This window comes from Curcuma longa, chromosome 15, assembly GCF_044706935.1.
Source record: "Curcuma longa cultivar G26 ecotype Majalengka, Jawa Barat chromosome 15, ITB_CL_G26_1.1, whole genome shotgun sequence".
NCBI classification, from domain to species: Eukaryota; Viridiplantae; Streptophyta; class Magnoliopsida; order Zingiberales; family Zingiberaceae; genus Curcuma; species Curcuma longa.
The window spans coordinates 9,699,349-9,720,604 of record NC_133875.1 but is presented as its reverse complement, the minus strand read 5'-3'; the positions used below and the strand labels follow the sequence as shown (position 1 = coordinate 9,720,604).

The window sequence follows — 21,256 nt, the reverse complement described above, 5'->3', positions numbered from 1 at the left end:
ATTTACTGAATTTAAGAGATTTATTTTACCTCTTTCTTGATATATGAACATTTGTTTTATAATGCCCCTTTTGATAGCAACCAAAGTACACAATGTGCTCCTTCTTAACTTGGGTTAATGGACTTGAAGGTCCTTAGAAGCTTACATCTTCAACTTGATTAGACTCATCTTTACACCTTAAAGAGGTGGATGATTCCCTACTTACCCATCTAATAAAGAAGTTCTAGTGTCCTTATTGAATTCTTCAGTTCTTGGACTTCGAATTCCTTCTTCATCTTGTGGAACTTCAATTTTTTTGTTCAATTCCCTTTACTTCCCCTTTACTTTTCTCTTCTAGGACTTGAGTTTCCCATTCATGGACTTCCTTCGCAGGATTCGTATGATTGTCCACTATCTTCCTTTAAAGACCTCTTGCGTATTCACAGTTCTCAATTTTATCCAAGATATTATTGGGCACCACTGAGATTAGTGAATCAAAAATCTTGTTTGTTTCATAAATCTTGATTTATAGTGTTGACCAATCTTTTGCCATGACCCTTTTTTTATTCTCTATCTCTAGGCTTTTCATGATCACTCTTCATAATGAATACCATTGTGAAATCCATTTAGAACAAAGCCTTCATTCTTTTTTAAGAACTAAAATCTTCATGATATGATGTAGCATTGTTTGCTATCTTAGCTATTTCTTTGTTGATTGATTGACAGTTAAGCCTTTTGAAGTCACTAGGTTCTAATACCACTTGTTGGAATTGGTAAGTTGATATGACTAAATGAACTAGAAGTGGGTGAATAGTGATTGTACTTGCAAATGTGATTTCGAAACTAGTTTTGCTATCAGCTTAGCAAGGTCAATAAGTTAGTGCTGTTAAATGAATATAAACACAAATGCAAACACTTGCAATTGCTAATAAGGTGTTGATGTGGTTTGGCTGCACCTAAAGCTTCTACTCCATAGCCTATGATCCATTGATGGATTACTTCCAGAAAGCCACTATCTTTTGCTTTTTTAGTCAATTATCGGATGTGGAGAAACCTCTTACAAGATCAACATGCAAGAGATTACAAAGAGGCTAGAAATACAAGGGAGTGACTTTTAATAGGATCTAACCAATTACTATTTTGTTGAGCTTTAAGTCTCTATCAAGCCCCTTATTTATAGCTTTCAGCTGCTCTTCTTCATCTTCACTTGTTGAGCTGATTCGTCATTGATTAGTTGACTGCTAGAGTTGACTACCTTATTTGATCGCCTTTGGTCGAGTTTGCTAATGATTACTTGAATCGACTAGATTCCTACATCAATCGACTGTCTCTATAGTAGCTCTTAGGTCATTGACTATTATAGTCAAATCAATGACTCCTTGCTTTCTTACTGTAGCATCTCAACTATATCTCAATATTAGTCGATAGTCTTTACATAGTCTATTGAGCCACAAACAAAAATGCTCCTCAGCCCGAGTGGACCAAACAATCGATTGCTCTTCCATCAACTGATTTAATTCTAGTGGATTAGAACCCAAGTTTAGTTTTACTTTCTCCCATACGTATAAATTACTCAATTCTCATAGTTCACCACCAAAGTCTTATCTTTGCAGCTTGACTTCGCCCCACACCATCTTCCCTTAGGTTAATTGTCCCTCGGATACACTATGCTCCCGATTTGTTCCACAAGTCATCCTTTATGCTTCACCTATATAGTGTTTCTAGCAGCTGTCATTAACACTGCCATCAATGCCGCTTGCCCTACATCCTTTTAGATGCTCCATGCTATCCTTCTCTCATCTTTATGGACCTTGAGCCATCGAGCTATCAATTTAGCCTCGTCAAGTTATCCTTCAGAGTTGCTTCAATACCACCTCAATATTTCCTGTTGTCTTTCAGTTGTCTCATGTAATCCTCTCCAATCTCCACATACCTTCAATGCACTGGGCGTGTCAGTCCATGCATACTCAAACACGTATCAAATCCAAGGTCACCACTCATGGCATGACTGCACCAACATTTACATAACATGTATATTCATTCTCACAATAATATTTTAAGAACTCAACAATTGGATACACTACTACATTAAACACAATAATTCATATTTAGTAGCAAGAATGAACAATCTTTAGGTTGACAATAGTGGGGTGTGTCCTGTCATATAGCTTCAATTGGAGGTGATTGCATTTAGGTTGGAGGCACTATATTAAAGGTGTTGAATAACTCCATAAACCGACTTGGACACTCAAGGATCTAACTTAGTGTTTACTCGTGTAACTGTTGAACTATCTTGAGCATGTTCACTAACTATGATGAAAGCAATTGCAAAGAGGTGCTCAATGCATTGGTAAAACCTTAGGCTAAAATAAGTCTCATGCACAGTTCAACATGTGAGCTAGAACTTATTTCTAGATACCATTCATATGATATCCGAGTAGTAGTCTCCTATCAAGTGTAAAAGGAAAAGGGATGGTGGATATTGTAGTAACATATGGAATCATCTAAGAGGTTGAAGTAGCATATATTTTACTATAATTTCACATATATATAGACACGCTAAATATATTGTATGACATATATACATGACATACCTAGTATAGATAACCCAATAGTATGAGTAACATATTAATCCCTAATTGTCCATCTTATTCAATTACAAACATACATGAATTATTCATTTAGTATGAGTACGGATCAACCCTAGTTGATGTGTCAACTCACTGGGTGAATTCACCAATCTTCCTCACTTATTGGTGCACCCTAACCTAGTCTTGAGTGAGAAGGGATTTGGGTCTAATTGTGTTTAGTAGGTATTTCTTTGGGATCCATTTCCTTCTGTTTTTCTTGGCCCTTTTTTATTACATTCCTAGAAGGTCCATACTAATTGTTCTTAATTTTGGGTTGACTTCTAGTTATGAAGTAAGGGGGCTTATCCTAGTGTGACCTTACTATAATTGCCATTGATTCCCAATAATGATATCTAAATACTTTGTACCATGGGAGAATTTTTCCAGAGCCTTTTTCAAATAATCTATTTGTGATTTTAGATTTTTTATTTCAATTTGAGTTTTGAGATTGATCAAAAAAATGTGCTTCTATATAAGGTGATGATGGTGAATTAATTTAGGCTTCTAATGACTTTAATTCCTTCTTAAGCTTCATGTTTTTGTCCTTATCACTATTTAAAGAATCAGATAAATTAACAATAGTATTGAAAAGTTCATCAATGAGTTGACTTCATTATTGCTTTTGTGTGAAGCAACCCCTTCACTTGCACTAGATCCCTCCTCTTCACTTGTGTAAACACCCTCTCCAAGATTAGTTTTCACTAATATAATCTTTCACTCTCTCATGTCTCCACATCTTTGATTGCTCCCTCGTCTTAGAGTATGACTATCCAAACTTTTTATCGATTATGTTAGAATATTTAGGGATAAATATATTTTTTATAGAATAATTCTCCTAGAATAGGTCCTTATATTTGTGTATAAATAAGGGCTTATTTTTTGTAATAAAATAAGAAATCCATTGTATTATTTTTACATGGTATCAGAGTGGGATTAAGTTTTTAGGGTTTCTCTTTCCTCCGTCGTGTGCGTGCTTCTCGCGCTACAATCCGACCGCGAGCCCGACGCGCTCCTCGTCGGATCCGTGTTCTTCAGCACGCACTCCCGCCATTCAATCCGGTCGATCGACGTCTTCGACACATGATGGCCTCGGGATTTCTCTCCGACAGTTTGACCGGTAAGCTCCTCTCCCTCTGCTCGCCGCATCGGATCTCAGAGTTGCTTCTTCTCTGGCTTCACTTCTTCTCCGGAGCCACAACGCTGCCTCCTCCGGATCACGGCGCCACCCTCCTTTGGATCGTGGCGCCACCCTCCAGATCGCGGTATCTTCTTCCCTGAGCCACGACGATTTCCTAGCAAGCGATGTGCCACTTCTCCGGAGCCACGACGTCGCTTGTTTCCGGAGCAAGCCCACTTGGATCCGTGGCGGAGGCCCTGTACCAGGCGTCGGAGTTCCTAAAGAGCCTGAAGTCGAGCGCGAAGCTTATTCGCGATCAAGCCTCTTCCCCTGTTCCAGCGCCAACCGCCAGTAGCATTTCCTGATTTGCTATCAAGCCTCTTCCCCTGTTCCAGCGTCGACGGTCATCCTTCGGAGGAGAAACAGGGCAAAGGGCACGAAAAAAAAACCCTAGCTACCTCCAACACCAGCCGCGTTCCCTTCTTCCATAGTGCCGGCTGTTGTGCAACGCAATTTCTCCTGCGTGCTTAGTCGTCTTCCACAGCGTGATTCCTCTTCGGTGTCGGTTCCTGAAGCCGTCAACTTTCTCTCTTCATGACTACCTCCAGTACTCCGAAGTCGGATATTTCAATTTTTATCAATTACATCACTGCACCGCTCTCTTATGAGCTATTAGATGGTAAGAATTATTCCTCTTGGAACTCTCACATTGAACTTTGGTTTGTTGGACAGGGTTATGAGACATATCTCACTCAAACCGAAAAGGATATTCAAGTTGCCGATCGTCCTCTGTGGAAAAAGGTTGATGCTAAGCTATGTTGTATTATCCGAGCCACCATCCATTCATCTGTTAGAGATGTCTTCAGCACTCACAAGACATGCAAAGTTGTTTGGACACAGGCTCAACAACTTTTTACAAATACTTCTTGATGATTTTATCAAGTTTGTGGAGATCTTATGATCATTCTCAGTGTCCATCAGATTAAGGATTCTATATCAACTTATCTGGGTTCGGTGTTTAGCCTTCTTTGTGACTTTAATGAACTACTTCCACTTGCGGCCACTCCTGTTGTAGAACTTGAAAATCGGAAGAAATTTTTTATGTCTTTGACTTTATATGGTTTACCCACAGATTATTCTCATGTTCGTGATCAGATCTTGGGTAGCCCTATTGAGGCTACCATGGACAGTACCTGGGCGACTTTCCTTCGTGTCCTTGCTAAAGTCTTGACGTTGCCTCCTTTCAGTCATGTTGAATCATCAGTTTTGGTCTATTGAAACAACAACAAACCTCCACCTCGTAAGGGTGGCAAAGGACGCCCTTAGTGTGATCATTGCCACCGACTAGGATACACGATTGATAAATGTTAGAGTCTACATGGTTGACCTCCCCGTGCTGCTCAGATTGTTCAGAGTTCTGTCGCTTCTTCAACTTCTACTTCACAGTTGCCACCTGTTACAGAGTCTAAGTTTCCATCTGATCCGACCCCACCGCCTTTCTATGACGACTTTATGATATGGTATGTGGATCGACAGACTTTTGATTCCCATGCTGTCGTTGCACATGCTGGTAATTCCTTTACTGGCATATCTCGCTCTTCGGATCCTTGGGTTCTTGATTCTGGGGCCACTGATCATATTACTGGTAATAGATTTCTTTTTTCTTCTCTCTACGTCTGGCTATTTACCCTTCGTCACCATGACAAATGGTTCTCAAACTCAGTCTTAGGGTGTTGGTATTGTTCATCCTTCTCTATCTCTTTTATTCATAATGTTCTTTATGTTCTCGGTGTTCCTTTTAATTTATTATCAATTAGTCGGCTTACTCGATCTTTTGATTGTGTCATCTCGTTTACTAAATCTTCTGTTTCCTTACAGGATCGGAGCACGGGGAGGATGATTGGCTTCGGATGTGAGTCTCATGGCCTATATCGGCTTCAATAGTCCTCTCTTGTTGGTTCGGCGATGACATCTCTTCTTATTCATCATGGTCTTGATAAGTTGAAACAATTGTATCCTGGTCTTTCTCACTTAGAATTTTTGTCTTGTGAGTTATATCAATTAGAAAAGCATGTTCGTAGTTCTTTTTCTCCTCACACTGGGAGTCGGTCTACACCTTTTTTTTTTGGTTCATTCCGATGTTTAGAGACCGAGTTGTGTTTCTTTTACGTTGGGGTCAAGATATTTTGTTACCTTTATAGATGATTTTTTCCGTTGTACTTGATTATATCTAATGAATGATCGTTCAGAGTTGTTTTCTCTTTTTCAATCTTTCTTCTATGAAATTAAATTCAATTTGGTATTTCTCTTCGAACCTTGCAGAGTACATGATTAACTAGCAGATATATTCACTGTCACTGTCTTTTTGAGATCCGTTTTCTCCATTCTCATGTTCCTCTTCAGTTTTGGGTTGAATTGACTACATATGTAACAAATTGGGTATATATGATTTATATTCTCTATCTTGAGGGGGAGTGTTAGAGTATTTAGGGATAAATATATTTTTTATAGAATAATTCTTCTAAAATAGGTCCCTATATTTGTATATAAATAGCACTTCGAGTTTATTTCTTATAATAAAATAAGGAATCCATTGTATTATTTTTACACATTAAATACACGATGCTCCCTGATCTTGTTTAGTGCCATTTAATCCTCCTTGCCTCTGAGTTCGCCTTGTTCCTTTGTCCTAGGGTCAACCCTTCTAAATCTCCAGTTCATTAGATGCGCTAAGCTCCCTGGGGAACTTGCTTTAGCCATCTAATTATCTGTGCTTTTGAGTTCACCTTGTACCAAGGATCTGAGCCATTGGACACATGAGCTGCACATCAACATCCACAATCACTCAATAGGAAATCGACTTTTGATTTTTTGTATATTTGTTGGAGATAATTTTATTTCTTGGAAAAGCAAAAAGTAGAATGTTGTGGCAAGATCCAGTGCAGAGGCAGAATATCGAGCTATGACCATAGCTAGTCACGAGCTTATATGACTCAAACAATTGCTTCAAGAGCTAAGATTTGAAGAGGTTACACAAATGCCACTTATATATGACAATCAAGCCGTTATGCATATCGCTCCGAATCCAGTTTTTTATGAGAGGACAAAGCATATTGAAGTCGACTATCACTTTATCAGAGAAAAAGTCATATCTGGTGAAATATCTACTAGTTTTGTTAACTTACATGATTAACTAGCAGATATATTCACTGTCACTGTGAGATCCTCGAATTGACTACATATGTAACAAATTGGGTATATATGATTTATATTCTCTATCTTGAGGGGGAGTGTTAGAGTATTTAGGGATAAATATATTTTTTATAGAATAATTCTTCTAAAATAGGTCCCTATATTTGTATATAAATAGGAGTTTATTTCTTATAATAAAATAAGGAATCCATTGTATTATTTTTACACCTTAAATACACGATGCTCCCTGATCTTGTTTAGTGCCATTTAATCCTCCTTGCCTCTGAGTTCGCCTTGTTCCTTTGTCCTAGGGTCAACCCTTCTAAATCTCCAGTTCATTAGATGCGCTAAGCTCCCTGAACTTGCTTTAGCCATCTAATTATCTGTGCTTTTGAGTTCACCTTGTACCAAGGATCTGAGCCATTGGACACATGAGCTGCACATCAACATCCACAATCACTCAATGCTCCTCACAGAGTCCAAGCTCCTCTAAAGCTCTTATATTTCTAGGCCTTTGAACCATTGAGCATAAACTTTCTTGGCCCAATTCAGTCACACAACTTTGCAAATTCATGTGTACTATACCAAGTCCTGCATCTATATATTTGAAATACTGTTAAAACTTAAATTATACCCTTTGCTAAATATATTAAAACAATTTAGCAGAATGTGATCACTTGAGAGCATTGCTTCCCTAATATATTATACCCTATCGATGCTTAAGAGTGATTTGGCATGCCTCTGCACACATCAAGATGAATTTAGCAAGGTTTATTCTTTTACTTAGTTCTTCAAAATTATAATTTTATTGCTTATCCGATATGATTTTATTTGTATAATTGAGCTTAAGTGGAAGAAGATTATAGTTGTGAAATTTCTATGAATTAATCTATATATACATTAAAGTACAAGTTGATTAAAAATCATTTTTAATTTAATTATTTAAAGCATCTAGTCTCAAATAATTTAAGTAGAAGAAGATTAAATTAAGTGAAACCTATCTCAATGTATCTTTGATATGTTATAAACATGTGGAAATTATGAATGTGTAATATGTAAAATAAAATTTTAATCAATTGACTATCTAATGACAGTCTTATTTTTAAAATAAATAAAATAATTGAAGTATTTTAAAGGAGTAAAACTTATATAAATTTGTTTCGATATACTTCAATGCTTTTTGAAGCGTGGAAGTATAGGTATAACACCACGCTAATATTGTACTTCTCCAAATAGGACTAAAGCTCCTGTGAGAAATGATAATTTATACATTGTTTCCATTGAATGCACACAACTCATTTTCACATTAACAGAATAATCAATTGTCTGGTTGCTCATAATATTTTATAATTTACAAAAAAGTTGCTTGTCACAATAGACCCCTATCACAAATTTGTGACAGGAATCTGCACCGTTCGATTTTAAAATTAAGATTAAATCTAGGCCGTAAATTGAATGGATGATTGCGATGGCCTAGATTTAATCTTTTATTTTAAAATCGAATGGTCCAGATTCCCGTCACAAATTTGTGACGGGAATCTGTTGCGACAAGGATCCCAACTGTATAATTTATTGCTTTAAATTTTCAATTCAATAGACATCTTAATTGGTATACACTCATATGTGAAACTAAAATGTTATGTGGATGAGAATTATAGGATTAACTTATTTATATTCATCTCAGTACGCTTGGGAGCATGTTAATATGTGCTATGATGGGACAACATTTTATCATAGGCAAAACTTTTGACATGACATGAGATTTTAAACCATATAATGAATTATTTATTCCATCTTCCTTAGTGTTATTTTTTCCATCTTCATCAACTTGGAAAAAATGAAACAAGATTGTGAGATAATATCCCCTATATTTTCTAACTTAATCAATCACCTCCACCCCTAAAACACCATACAATACTTCTACCGTCGCCCATATTACGTCTACTAATGATGCCTCTCTTTTGCAAAAGTGGAATCCGTCATCCTAGTGACCCCACATGGTTGACCCCACGACCATCTGTGAGGAGGTAAATTAAGAAGCTACAGTTGGCCACGACGAAGGAGGGTATTATCTTGGCTTCGCTGAGATTCGAATCCTTATCCTCTTCTGCAACTCTGTTCCGTCGTAACCAACTCAGCTATGCCCCAGGGGCTATTAATGATGCCTCTCAATTCTGATCTCTGCAGATGAATTTGTCAAGTTATCAAAATATCAGGAATTACTTAAGTCTTTATCTTCTTTTGATGTTGCTATTGCTGATTCAATTAAACATAATACATGTCTTGTTTTCTCATCCTCCAAATGGGTCATTGATTCTGGTGCCACGGATCATATGACAGATAATTCTAGTCTCTTTTCTTCTTTCCAGTTCAAATCTTGCCGCTGCTACCTAGACCCGACCATGGTTCAGAACTGACGATTCGACAGTTCGGAACTGAACTGTCGAACCCTAACCTTAACCGCCCAAGACGGTTACTGTTAACAGTTCGGAACCGCCGGTCGCCGATTCGGTTCACGGATCGCAACGAGTTGACGATTCAAGATTATTATATTAAAAAATTTAAAATTTACATTTTATTAAAAAAAGTGCTCTTCTTTACCATCCCAGTTGTTTTGACCAAAATGGCTATTGAATTGCTGAAATCACACTTGGTTTTTGAGATTCAAAATTCATCGACTTACTTTTCTCATACAGTCGAGTCCTTTCTGGTTTTGAGGTTTCTTCTTTACAAGATGTATTTAGCTGATGAGGCGTATCAGTGTAATAACTTAGTGCCAGTTGACTAATCTTACCACTTCAGTCGACTGACACTAGTACTCATTATGAATTCTCGTTCTTTAATTTCTTTCCTCGCACTTATTAAATTTAAAATTTAAAATTTATTAAAAAAAGTGATGTTTTGGGGTATAGGAGAATCAAAGCCCACGTAGTTCTGTTACATTTCATACATCAATTATATTGTATTCGTTCTTTCAGTATCAATTTATTCGAAAGTTGCATTCCTTGGATTCTTTTCTCGGCTTTGGTCCAATCGTCGAGTAATGCTTGAGCTTCCAATGAGTCGGGAGACATAGTGGAAACAACTGAATGTCTGTCCATATACTATATATATATATTGCCATATATATATCAATAAAAGTTGTGCTTTTGAAAGTTTTATAGGATTATATATACAACTAATATGATATTATATATACAGCTAATACTCTAAAGCAAATGCAACTAAATAAATTTCTCAAGAAGTTGGAGCATAGATATTAATCATGCCCAGCTTGTCATAAAGATAATCAATCCGAATCCCATTTAAAATTTTGTTGAAGATGCCCCCCTAATTGTTCATCAGTCTTCGCATATTCTGTAGAAATCAAGTTTTTTGGAGGATTGAATCCAATGGCAAGTCACACCCATATAAGAATGAATTCCCCAATGATCACTCCAAATATCGGCACATAAAGAAACTTTTATTATTTAATTTACTAAATTCATCAATTAAATTCTTTTTTCCTTGTTTTACTAATTTTTTAATTGTACGAGTAAGTGTAGTCCTAGGAACACGTTTAACAGATGGATTAAGAGATTCTTTACAAAATCTTCAAATGTGCATTTAGATTCAAAACTAAAGAAAGATGTTCTACGGAAACAAATTTAGCTAATAAATCTCTTAATTTATTATCAGAATATAAAAATAAATCGGAATCAGTACTACTACCGTTAGAAAATATGTAGATAATTGTGTTTGAGAACAGTCGATTTCATATTCTATCGAGGGGTAGCTCGTTTCTACATGTCGTTTTAACAATCCATAGCCGCCGCCGGTTTGGAATTTGTAGGAAGTATTACAATGCTTGCATTTTACACGTATTTCTCCCGATGGAAGAGTGACTTCTCAAAATGTTTAGTGAAAATAGAAGATTTTTAGAGGAGGATGTTCTCTAACCTTTTAGAAGTAATTGCTTCAGTACTTCCTTGTGTTTCGGGCGTAGAAGGTGTTGGGCCTCGATCTCATCATCAGTGGATTGAATATTGGAATCATGATGATACTTTCTTTCCCCTCCGAGATCGATGTGAAGAACTTCCACCACCTATCCTTTCATTGTAGTCGAAAGATGGAGTCGGAACTCGGAAACACATTGTTGAGATTAGAAAATGCAAACTACGAAATTGAGAATGAGAGTTAGAGAGTAGAGAAAGTGTGTTAAAAATGATGAAATGAACTCTCTATTTATAGAATTTGGACCATAACGAACACTAAATCATAGTCATTGGATCAAAAAACGATCAAATGATCTTAGTCATTTGAACCGCTGGAGCCGTTGGGAACCGGCGGTTTGGAGCTGTCGGACCGCCGGTTCCAATGGGAAAACACAAAAAAAAATTTAAATGGTTCAATTGGCGGTTCTCGAAACCCACTGGTTAACTGACGGTTCGCCGGTTTCACAGCACTTGAACGGTAACCGGCCGGTTCCGGTTCGGCCCGGCTAACCGGGTCCGGTCTGGACCCGGCCCATGGTCGGGTTTACTACTCCTATTGTTTTGAGTATTAAGTCAAGTCCTTTCTGGTTTTGAGGTTTCTTCTTTACAAGATATATTCACCGTGTATCTATCCAGAAAGTATATTATCTCGTCAATTAGTGATGTTTTGGTAAGTCGCAATACTAATTATATGCCTGGAAGATCAACTAGTCATAGTGGAAACAAATATATACTATATATATATATTGCCATATATATATAGCGAATATAGGATTATATATACAACTAATATGATATTATATATATACAGCTAATACTGTCCCTCAAGTTGGAGCATAGCATTATTAATCATGCCCAGCTTGTAATAAAGATAATCAATCCGAATCCCATTTAAAATTTTGTTGAAGATGCCCCTAATTGTTCATCAGTCTTCGCATATTCTGTAGAAATCAAGTTTGTTGACTTTTCACGAATAAAATGACAATCAATTTCAATGTGCCTAGTTCACTCATGAAACATAGGATTCGATGTAATATGAAGAGCAGCTTGATTATCACACCATAGTTTTGTTGGTATTAAAGCCTTAAGTCCTACCTTAGTCAAGAGTTGATATATTCACATTATCTCACACACAGGTTGTGCAATAACTTTATATTCTAACTCTACACTGGACAATATTTTGCTTTTTACTTTTTTAGGAGATTAAATTTCCTTCCAACAAAAATACGATCACCTGAAGTAGATGTTCTATTCATTTTGAAACCTCCCCAATCTGCATTTGAAAAACAATATGAGTGTGTCCATGATTTACATATATAATACCTCGTCTGGATGCCCCTTTCAAGTAATATAAAATTTGTTGTATCATCGCCTAATGATGAATTGTTGGAGATGACATAAACTGACTGACAACACTAATCGGATATGTAATATCTCAACAAGTTTCAGTAAAATAATTTAACTTCCTAATCAATCTTCAATATCTCAAGATATTTGAATAGTTCCCTATCTCCTGTGAGCTACATGTTCTGAATCATTAGAGCACTACGAGGTTTTGCTTCCAATTTTTCTGTATTAGTTAATAGGTCAAAGATATATTTTCTCTAAGATAGAAATATATATTTTTTTTTACTCTTTATAACTTCAACACTTTAAGAAATATTTTAGCACCTCCAAGTTCTTTGTGTGAAATTGAGTATGAATAAAAGACTTAAGAGATGAGATTCTTATAACATCACTTCCAATGATAACAATATCATTCATATACACAACTAATAGGATGATACCGAATCCTGATTGTTTGTAGAATACAGAATGGTCATATTTGCTTTTCATCATACTAAAAATTTCAACAACCTGATTAAAATTTCCAAACCAAGCATGAGGACTATTTTAAATCATGCAAGGACTTTCGAAGATGACAAACTCGCCCTAACTCCCCTTGAGCAATGAAATTAGGAGGTTGCTCCATATACATTGCTTCCTGAAGATCTCTATGAAGAAAAATATTCTTGATATTAAGTTGATGTAAAAGCTAATGATGAATAGCAATCATTGAAATAAATAATTGAACAGATGTCAATATTGCAACAGGAGAAAAAATGTCAGACTAGTCCACACTATAGGTTTAAGCAAAGCCCTTTGCGACAAGACGAGCTTTGAATCTGGCAACTGACCAATTCGGGTCGACTTTAACTGTGAATATTCATTTGCATTTAATAGCTTGTTTCCTTGAAAGTAAATCAATCAACTCCCAAGTGTCATTGTCATCTAAAGCATTCATCTCCTTTATCATTGCATCATACTAATCAGGATGAGATATGACTTCACGGGTAGTTTTAAGAATAAAAATAGAGTCAAGTGAAGCAATAAAAAAATAAGAGGATGACGACATACCGTTGTAAGAAACAAAAGAAGTAGGATAGGTACACTGACATTTACCTTTGTATAACACAATAGGGGATCATTGCTCGAAACTGGATTAGTTGATGAAGGAGGAGGTGTAGGATTTGAATCAAGAGGTTGACGCCTGGAGTAGGCTTGAATAATAGGAGACTTGACAGGATCCGATTTGGAGATGAGTGTAGAGGATTTGATAGAATATACAAATAAATCATTATCCTCCCTCGACTAGTTGGAATAGATGAAGATTGGAAATAAAGTGTATCTTCCATAAAGATAACATCAATTGAAATAAGATATTTGTTAATACTCGGATGATAACACCTCTATCATTTCTGAAGACGAGAGTAACAAAGAAGACACTTCAAAGACTTAGGGTCTAATTTAGTAATATGCCGATGAACATCCCGAATAAAACAGATGCTACTAAATATCCTAAGGTTAACAAGAAATGACTTATTGAGAAAAAGTATTTTGAAAAGGGGTCTCACCATGAAAAACAAAGGATGACATGCGATTAATAAGAAAACATGCTGTAGAAATTGTATCAGCTCAAAATGACACCAACAAGAATGACTTTTCATTAAATATAATTTTATTAATTTTGTGGATGATTATTCTTAGGTAATTGAACTAATTTAAAAGAAATAGTAGCACGTTTACTTACTCTAGGACTCGAACTAAGATGGTGATGTTTTACAAACTGACACGACTTACAATCTAATGAAGATACCTTATAATATTGTGGACAAATCTTATTCGGCAAAGGGAAAGATGGATGACCCAACTTACAATGAGTCTCGAAAGGAGAAGTGACATTCGAGTAAGCAAAAGATTTTAGAAGTGATGTGTCAAGAATGTAGAGGCCTCCAGACTCATATCCTTACCAATAATCTTCTTCGTCAAAAGATCAAAAATATATAATGATTAAGGAAAAAATTAGGTGCACCAGTTAAGATTACAAGTTAGTTGACTGATAGAGAGCAAATTAAAGGATAAATTAGGTAAATATAAAACAGAAGACAGAGGAAGCAATGAGGTAGTATTGATAGGGCTAGACCCACAAACACAAGATGGTGAACCATCAGCTAAAGTAATGGTAGAAGTGTTAGCTTTAGATTGGAAAGTAGAAAAGAGACTAGAATTACCTGTCATATGATCTGTGGTACCAGAATCAAATGACCTATTTGGAGGATGAGGAAACAAACATGTGTTCTGTTTATTTGAATCAACAATAATAGTGACAGAGAAAGATGCAGACTTGAATGATTCCTGATATTTTGTGAACTTGACAAATTCATCTGTAGAGATAAAAATTGATTTATCAGAGACATCATTGGTGGACGCAATATGAGCTAAGTGGTTTTGTTGATTTTTAGGTATAAGGATTATTTATACAAATAGTCACTATGAGAATGTTTATGACATTCATATAACGATCCATGAAACATTTTTATAGCAGGTCAATTCAGGATATATTCTCTAATATATATCCATGTGTCAATTGGATATCTTATATCCTTGATTTGAGATTAAGTCATCAGTTGACCTACATGCTAGTCTCAATGCATTAATATTGTCCATGTATATATATATATATATATATATATATATATATATATATATATATATATATATATATATATTATATATAGAATAATTATTATACTTATTGTTCTGGCACAGATTTGAAGTAAATATAATAACCATAAACTTTGCCTTTTATTAATGAAATATGATACAAAAGTTTCCTTTTCAATCATCTCATAATTGACTCTAGGATTAACACTAACATATTAACTATATATATACGATAGTATATATATATATATATATATATATATATATATATATAATAAAGCTAATTAATAACTAACATAATTAATAAATATATATTGCTATATATATAAATTGTAAATAGTTTGTTAAGATGAGTTTAGTTTCTTAAGATGAATTTCTAGTCTTGTATATAAATATATCTTATTTTCAATAAAGTGATACAAATTTTTTCTACCTCAAGTAACAATCACAAGCAAAAGTTTTGGCATGACATGAGATTTTAAACTATATAATGAATTATTTATTCCATCTTCCTTAGTGTTATTGCTTCCATCTTCCATCATCTTGGAAGAAATGAAATAAGGTTATGATACAATATCCCCTATATTTTCTAACTTAATCAATCATCTCCTCCATCCCCCCTAAAACACCATATATATTTTCATCGTCGTCTTCTTTCCACTTGAAAATGCATGTAGATGAAATTTGTAAGATAACCACTATATATTCATAACCTGTGTTTTCATGATTCCGTTGCAATATATATATATGTATGTATATATATAGTCAGAATTCTTTAAACCCATTATTGTTCGCATAGCCTGTCCAACACTTCCTCACTTATTATTCGATGTCTTTTAGACTTTCATGACCAATTGCATAATTTTTCTAGCACTTTCTCACTTAATATTCCATGTATTTTGGACTTTCATAACAACTCTACACAGGCTTTAAAATATAATTGTTATAAGAAATTATATGTTAAAGGCTAACAATAGGGTAGGACTTAGTAATCTGGTTTCATCACATCCAGGATTTATGATTTTTATAATCTTTTGCGTCTTACTCTTAGTGTTTTTCTTCTAGTGTTTAGAGTTAAACATTTCAGCAACATGTCACTACCGTCCTTTAAATATTCAAATTATCTAGACACATGTTTAGAGAACAAATTAGAGAGACAGTCAAAGTTTCAGCCATTAAATACTAACAATAAGAACAAAAATATCAGTATCAAAATCTATAATCATAAGCAGTCTAACACAAGTAGTTCAAGGGATCACGTCAGCATTAATTTCTCTCAAAAGTTGTACAATTCCCAAAAAAGGAATCTTGATTGATTATGATACAAACATAATCCCAGAGAGAGTTTAAGCTTTAAAATTAACTTTTTAATTTTCTACATTGCTAAAAAAAATAACACAAATAATTATATACGTTAATATAAAACATTAACATGAAATTATCATATGATTTATACATCAGCACAACAATCTAAGTCTTTATCTCCTTAAGTCAGGTCGGGTATATGAATCCTTCCATGCATTAGATTTGATCTCTTACTATATCATCTTTATATTTAAAAGAATTTTATCATATCTTATAGCTAACTAAGTTTTCTTTGACTTCTCTCTTTCTTTATTAATGTACGTATTTGTCATAAGCTTATATTGTCTAGGGCATTTATTCGATGCATAAGTATATGCTCTTACATTTTAAATATGTCTCTCGAAATTTTTCCTCAATAAGTACAATCTTGACTTTCTCTCTAAATATTCTCATTTCTTATCTGCCCATCCTAGTATGTCCGTACATGTACTTTACTATTTTTATCTCTGCCACTCATCTTTTACTCGTGTGTATACTTTAAAATCCAACATTCAATTTCATATAACATAGCAGATCTGATTACCATTTTATAAAACTTTCTTTTAAGTTTTAGAAGTACTTTATTATGATAAAGAACATGTGACATCCTCCTATTTTAATTATATTGCTTGTATCCTATAAAAAACATCTCTATCAATCCCTCTATCTATTTACAAAAATGATCCTAGATTATTTAAATCTCTTAGTCATAGGTAACTCATTATCTTCTAATTTAACAATTGTCTAGCTAGATCTAATACTACTAAATTTAAATTTCACATATTTTATTTTTACTCTACTAAGTACAAAAACCTTTTACTTCCAGTGTTGCTCATCAAAATTCAAGCTTAGCATTTTCATATTTACGTGTCTCATTGATCAAAATAATATCTGTAAATAATATGCACCATAATAATGTGTCTTGGATGTAACCAGTAAGTTCATCCTAACTAGTATAAAAAGATATGAATTTAGAGCTGATTCTTGATATATCTCTATCTTTATAGAAAATATTTCAGTTAATCTGTCTAAAATTTTTATTCTTGTTATTACATTTTCATACATATTCTTAATTATTTCAATATACGCTATATTAACTTCTTTCTATTATGGAATTCTCCATATATTTTTCTTATACTGTCATAAATTTTTTCTAGGTTAATGAAGACTGTGTGAGTCTTGTTTCTTTTCTTTATACTTTTGTGTAGTTTCTATCGTTGACCTTTTGGTTATATATCCAAATTGATTTTCGATCACTTTGATTTGTTTTTTTTTAAATTACTCTTTCTTAAAGTTTCATAGTATGATTTATTAACTTAATGCTCTTATAATTCACATAATTTTATATATCTTTTTTGTTTTTATATAAGATGACTAGCATTTATCCTCCACTGATTAGATTTTTTTTATTTTCTTTATTAAATTAAATAATTTCATCAATCATTCAATCCCCTACTTCTTTAGACATTTTATACTTCTATTGGAATATGATTTAGTCCAACGGCTTCTTTATTTTTCTTCCCATTTAATGTTTATTTTACCTCTAAAATTTAAATTCTGTGATAAAAATTTAAACTTTTATAATCTATTTAAGTTTTTAAGTTAAGTTGGTTACTTAAACCTTCATTAAAAAATTGATAAAAATACTTCTTTCATCACTTCTTTATTTCCCTATCCTTTACTATTATCTTATTGGATTCATTCTCAATGCATCTTATTTGAATAACATCTCTTATTTTCTTTTCTCTCGTTTTAGATATTCTATAAATGTTCATTTCATCTTCTTTTGTAGCAAGTTGTCAATATAAGCGTTCGAAAGCTTCGTTCTTGACTTCACTTAGTGGTTTCTTGACCTTTTTTTGGGCCACTGCATACTTTTGAAAGTTTTCTTCTTATAAGTATATATTTATTAGGCTTTTCGTTGTTGTTATACATAAAAAACACAATGACTCATCTCACATGCAAAAACTCAAATGCTAATCTCAAAGGAGTATGATGCCATGACAATAAAGAAAACTAGTGATATAGGGAAGGATAAGCCATTGGTTTGCTGGAGGAGGTGATGCTATGACTATTGGCTGAGCAGGAGAGCTCATGGAGGAGGAGATTAGAAAGAGGATCCTTGCTGGAGCATGGGAGGATTGGTTGTGGAAGTGAAGGAGGTAATGAGGAAGGTAGCCACCTATTGGAGATGAAGATGACAAGAGGATTTTGGATTAGAAGATTGTCAATTGTCAATGGAGAGAAATGGATTCAAGTAATTGAGGAAAATGAAAGCCATTAGTGTATAGAACTCCATCTATTATGGACGATGTAAAAATCTTTGATGGTATATTGTCACACAAAATTCTTGCAAAATGCAAACACAAGTAGATGACTTATGTGACAACTGGCCTATTGCAAGGTTATCACAATTTGTCGTTGGAGGAGGCCATTTCTTTTGGAGATAATTGGATAGAGGTGTAATTCAAGTCAACAATCAATAAACTATATGGGAAGGGACAGATGTACCATGAGTTGCACTATTAAATAAATATAAAAGGGAACACGTAATTTGAGTTACACCATTAATATCAGTTATATCAATGATAGACACTAGTTAATTTTCTGTCTGCTGTTTGTCAATATCCAGGAAATTTCTGTTATTATCATGCCGGATCCATCCAATGATGATGCCCAAAATTTTTATAGATAGTGAGGTTAGACTCCTAAACATAATATAGATAAGATGTTTGAGGGGGTAAAAGGAAATGTAACATGTGGGAGATAAACATAGTGACATGGTGAATATCTTAGTGAGGCAACTAAAGTTCTACTGGATGTGGATGGATCACATTCTCTTTGCATGAATGCTTGCTGTAGCAAGGTTCATGTCTCATCCATGCTGGTTGACATGGGAAAGCATTTCATTTTGCTCACTGATCACCTGATGGAACAGCTTGACACTTGCGAGCACCTTCAACATTGCAATCATTTTGCCATCTCATGAGAACCTTCATCATCACAATCTCCTGTGTTGTGATCTATCTCACGAGAACCTTTGGCATCATGAGTTCTTCCGCATCACAATCTCCACATTAGAATGACCTCCTTTGTATCATGATTTGCCTTGTGATAACCTTCAACATTGTGGTCTCTACATTGGAACAACCTCCTCCCCATTGCGATCTTACAGAATCTCTTTTAACCTTTGACATTGCGATCTCAATCTCACAGATGCTGTCTCCTCTCTTTGCGTTGGTTCCTCTGCACAAAACCCTAGCATGACGGATAATCATCTCTTCTCCTACTCTAGTTCCTCTTCCTCTGACATTGACATTCTTCTCCTTCCCCTTTCCCTCAGCACCATCTTGAACCGATTAGAGAACAAAACTTTGGCTTGACTCAAGATTTCAAACCTTTGTTCGTAGTTAAAAAACAATAGAGGAAACTAGGTGGACTAATATGTGATTGAGCAAGAGTTTAGCAAATGATGATTTATCCCTGTCAAATGGATTATTAACTCGAAGATATGGAATTTTAAAGCCTATTGTTTTCCTTGTTTAAGTGCTACTGAAAATATTTTTCGCCTAGCATAATTGGTTTCTTGCACTGCTTTGTTTATATATATATGTATGTATATTGAAATGGGAAATTTGTTATTCATCCCTTTGAATAAGAACTCTGCATTGGTGTTTCACATTTGGGTGGTATTTGTCTGAGGGTCAGTAATTCTTTTGCTTGATGTAAAATGGAAGGAATATCATTACAGAAGCTTGAAACATGATCTTGTAAGATGATATCTTCTTCATAGTTATCTTAAGTCTCAACTATTAGGGTCAATTAGATAGATCTCATCTGTTCATTTGTTGTATTCAAGTGTATATCACTAGTAATATTGAGATCATAATTATGTTAACTAACTCTTAATTACAGTATAGAGATTTTAGCACTCTCGTTGTTTTAACTCAAATTGTTCATCTTTGGACATATCAAATTCATTGTATCTCATGTTATCGTCAATTGGCTACACTTAATTATTCATTCTAGCATTTTTATTTTTATCTTTCCAAATAACTTTATACCATCTTAGTGTTTTCATCTTTGCCACAACTTTTTTTTAACGTACTCCCCCCCCCCCCCCCCAAGTTTTTGTGATAATCTTACCAATTAATTTTAAAATTACTTAAAGGAAGTAATTATCGCAATGCAATTACATTCCCTACTGACATTTGGATCTTTTATCAGAGGACTTGCATATTTTGATTTCTATCGGACATTAAATGGCAATGGAATGCCCATTGTAGCTTACAATTTCCCTTTTCTAAATCAAAGAAATTAAATTAATAAGCGGTAGTTATTGATGATTTCCTTTACAGTTCCAAGAAAATTATTAATTGTTTAATAAGTGATTCTTCATGGACAGATGTTTTTGTGCAATTATAGAATATGTTTTGTGGATTGATACTTCTTTATTCTCTTTTACCCTGAGAGAATATATAATCTTAATGGCGTTGAAACATGAGGCTATTTATACTCGTCTAGTATTTGTTGGTGTCTATGTATTTGTATTTAAAGTTCTGTAGTAAAGGTAGAATGAATGATTATTTCTCTTCTGCTTTGTTACAGGTTTACACTAGCTTTTATCAACTTGGACGCACACTGGCAGCTTGATCTATGGCGTGTGAGACTGAAAGGAGAATCTAGATTATAAGAGTTTGCTATAGAGTGAATGGAGAATTTAGATTCTAATAACCCATGAAGCTTTTTTATTGTTAGTTGCTATTTTCTGAAAATAAGTCTTTAAAGTTGTGACTATTTACTTTGTTAAGGTACCACTATATTTGAGTTTTTTGAATGTTGATAAAAAATATTACCATTGCTGAAGAAATCAAAGTACGAATAGCATATCCCAACAGTCAACTCGGATGTGTTTTGTCTTTCCTGTGGGCGACATGGTGCCCCCTTTGGTTGATAGGACTCACTTGCGCATCCTATCAATTAAAGTCAACTTTACTCTAGGTAGATTCTCTTGTCGCTAATTTTCTATTAGACTT

General features: G+C 34.4%; 1 protein-coding gene across 1 annotated transcript in view; it reads left to right on the top strand.

The window, feature by feature from the left end:
- Positions 1–21,051, top strand: part of LOC141846627 (uncharacterized) — a 32,999-nt gene extending 11,948 nt beyond the window's left edge. Inside the window, exon 4 of the mRNA XM_074734665.1 lies at positions 20,829–21,051. Coding sequence (XP_074590766.1) covers positions 20,829–20,873 — 45 coding nt within the window. The 3' untranslated portion in view covers positions 20,874–21,051. The remainder of the gene's footprint in view (positions 1–20,828) is intronic.
- Positions 21,052–21,256: the final 205 nt, after the last annotated feature.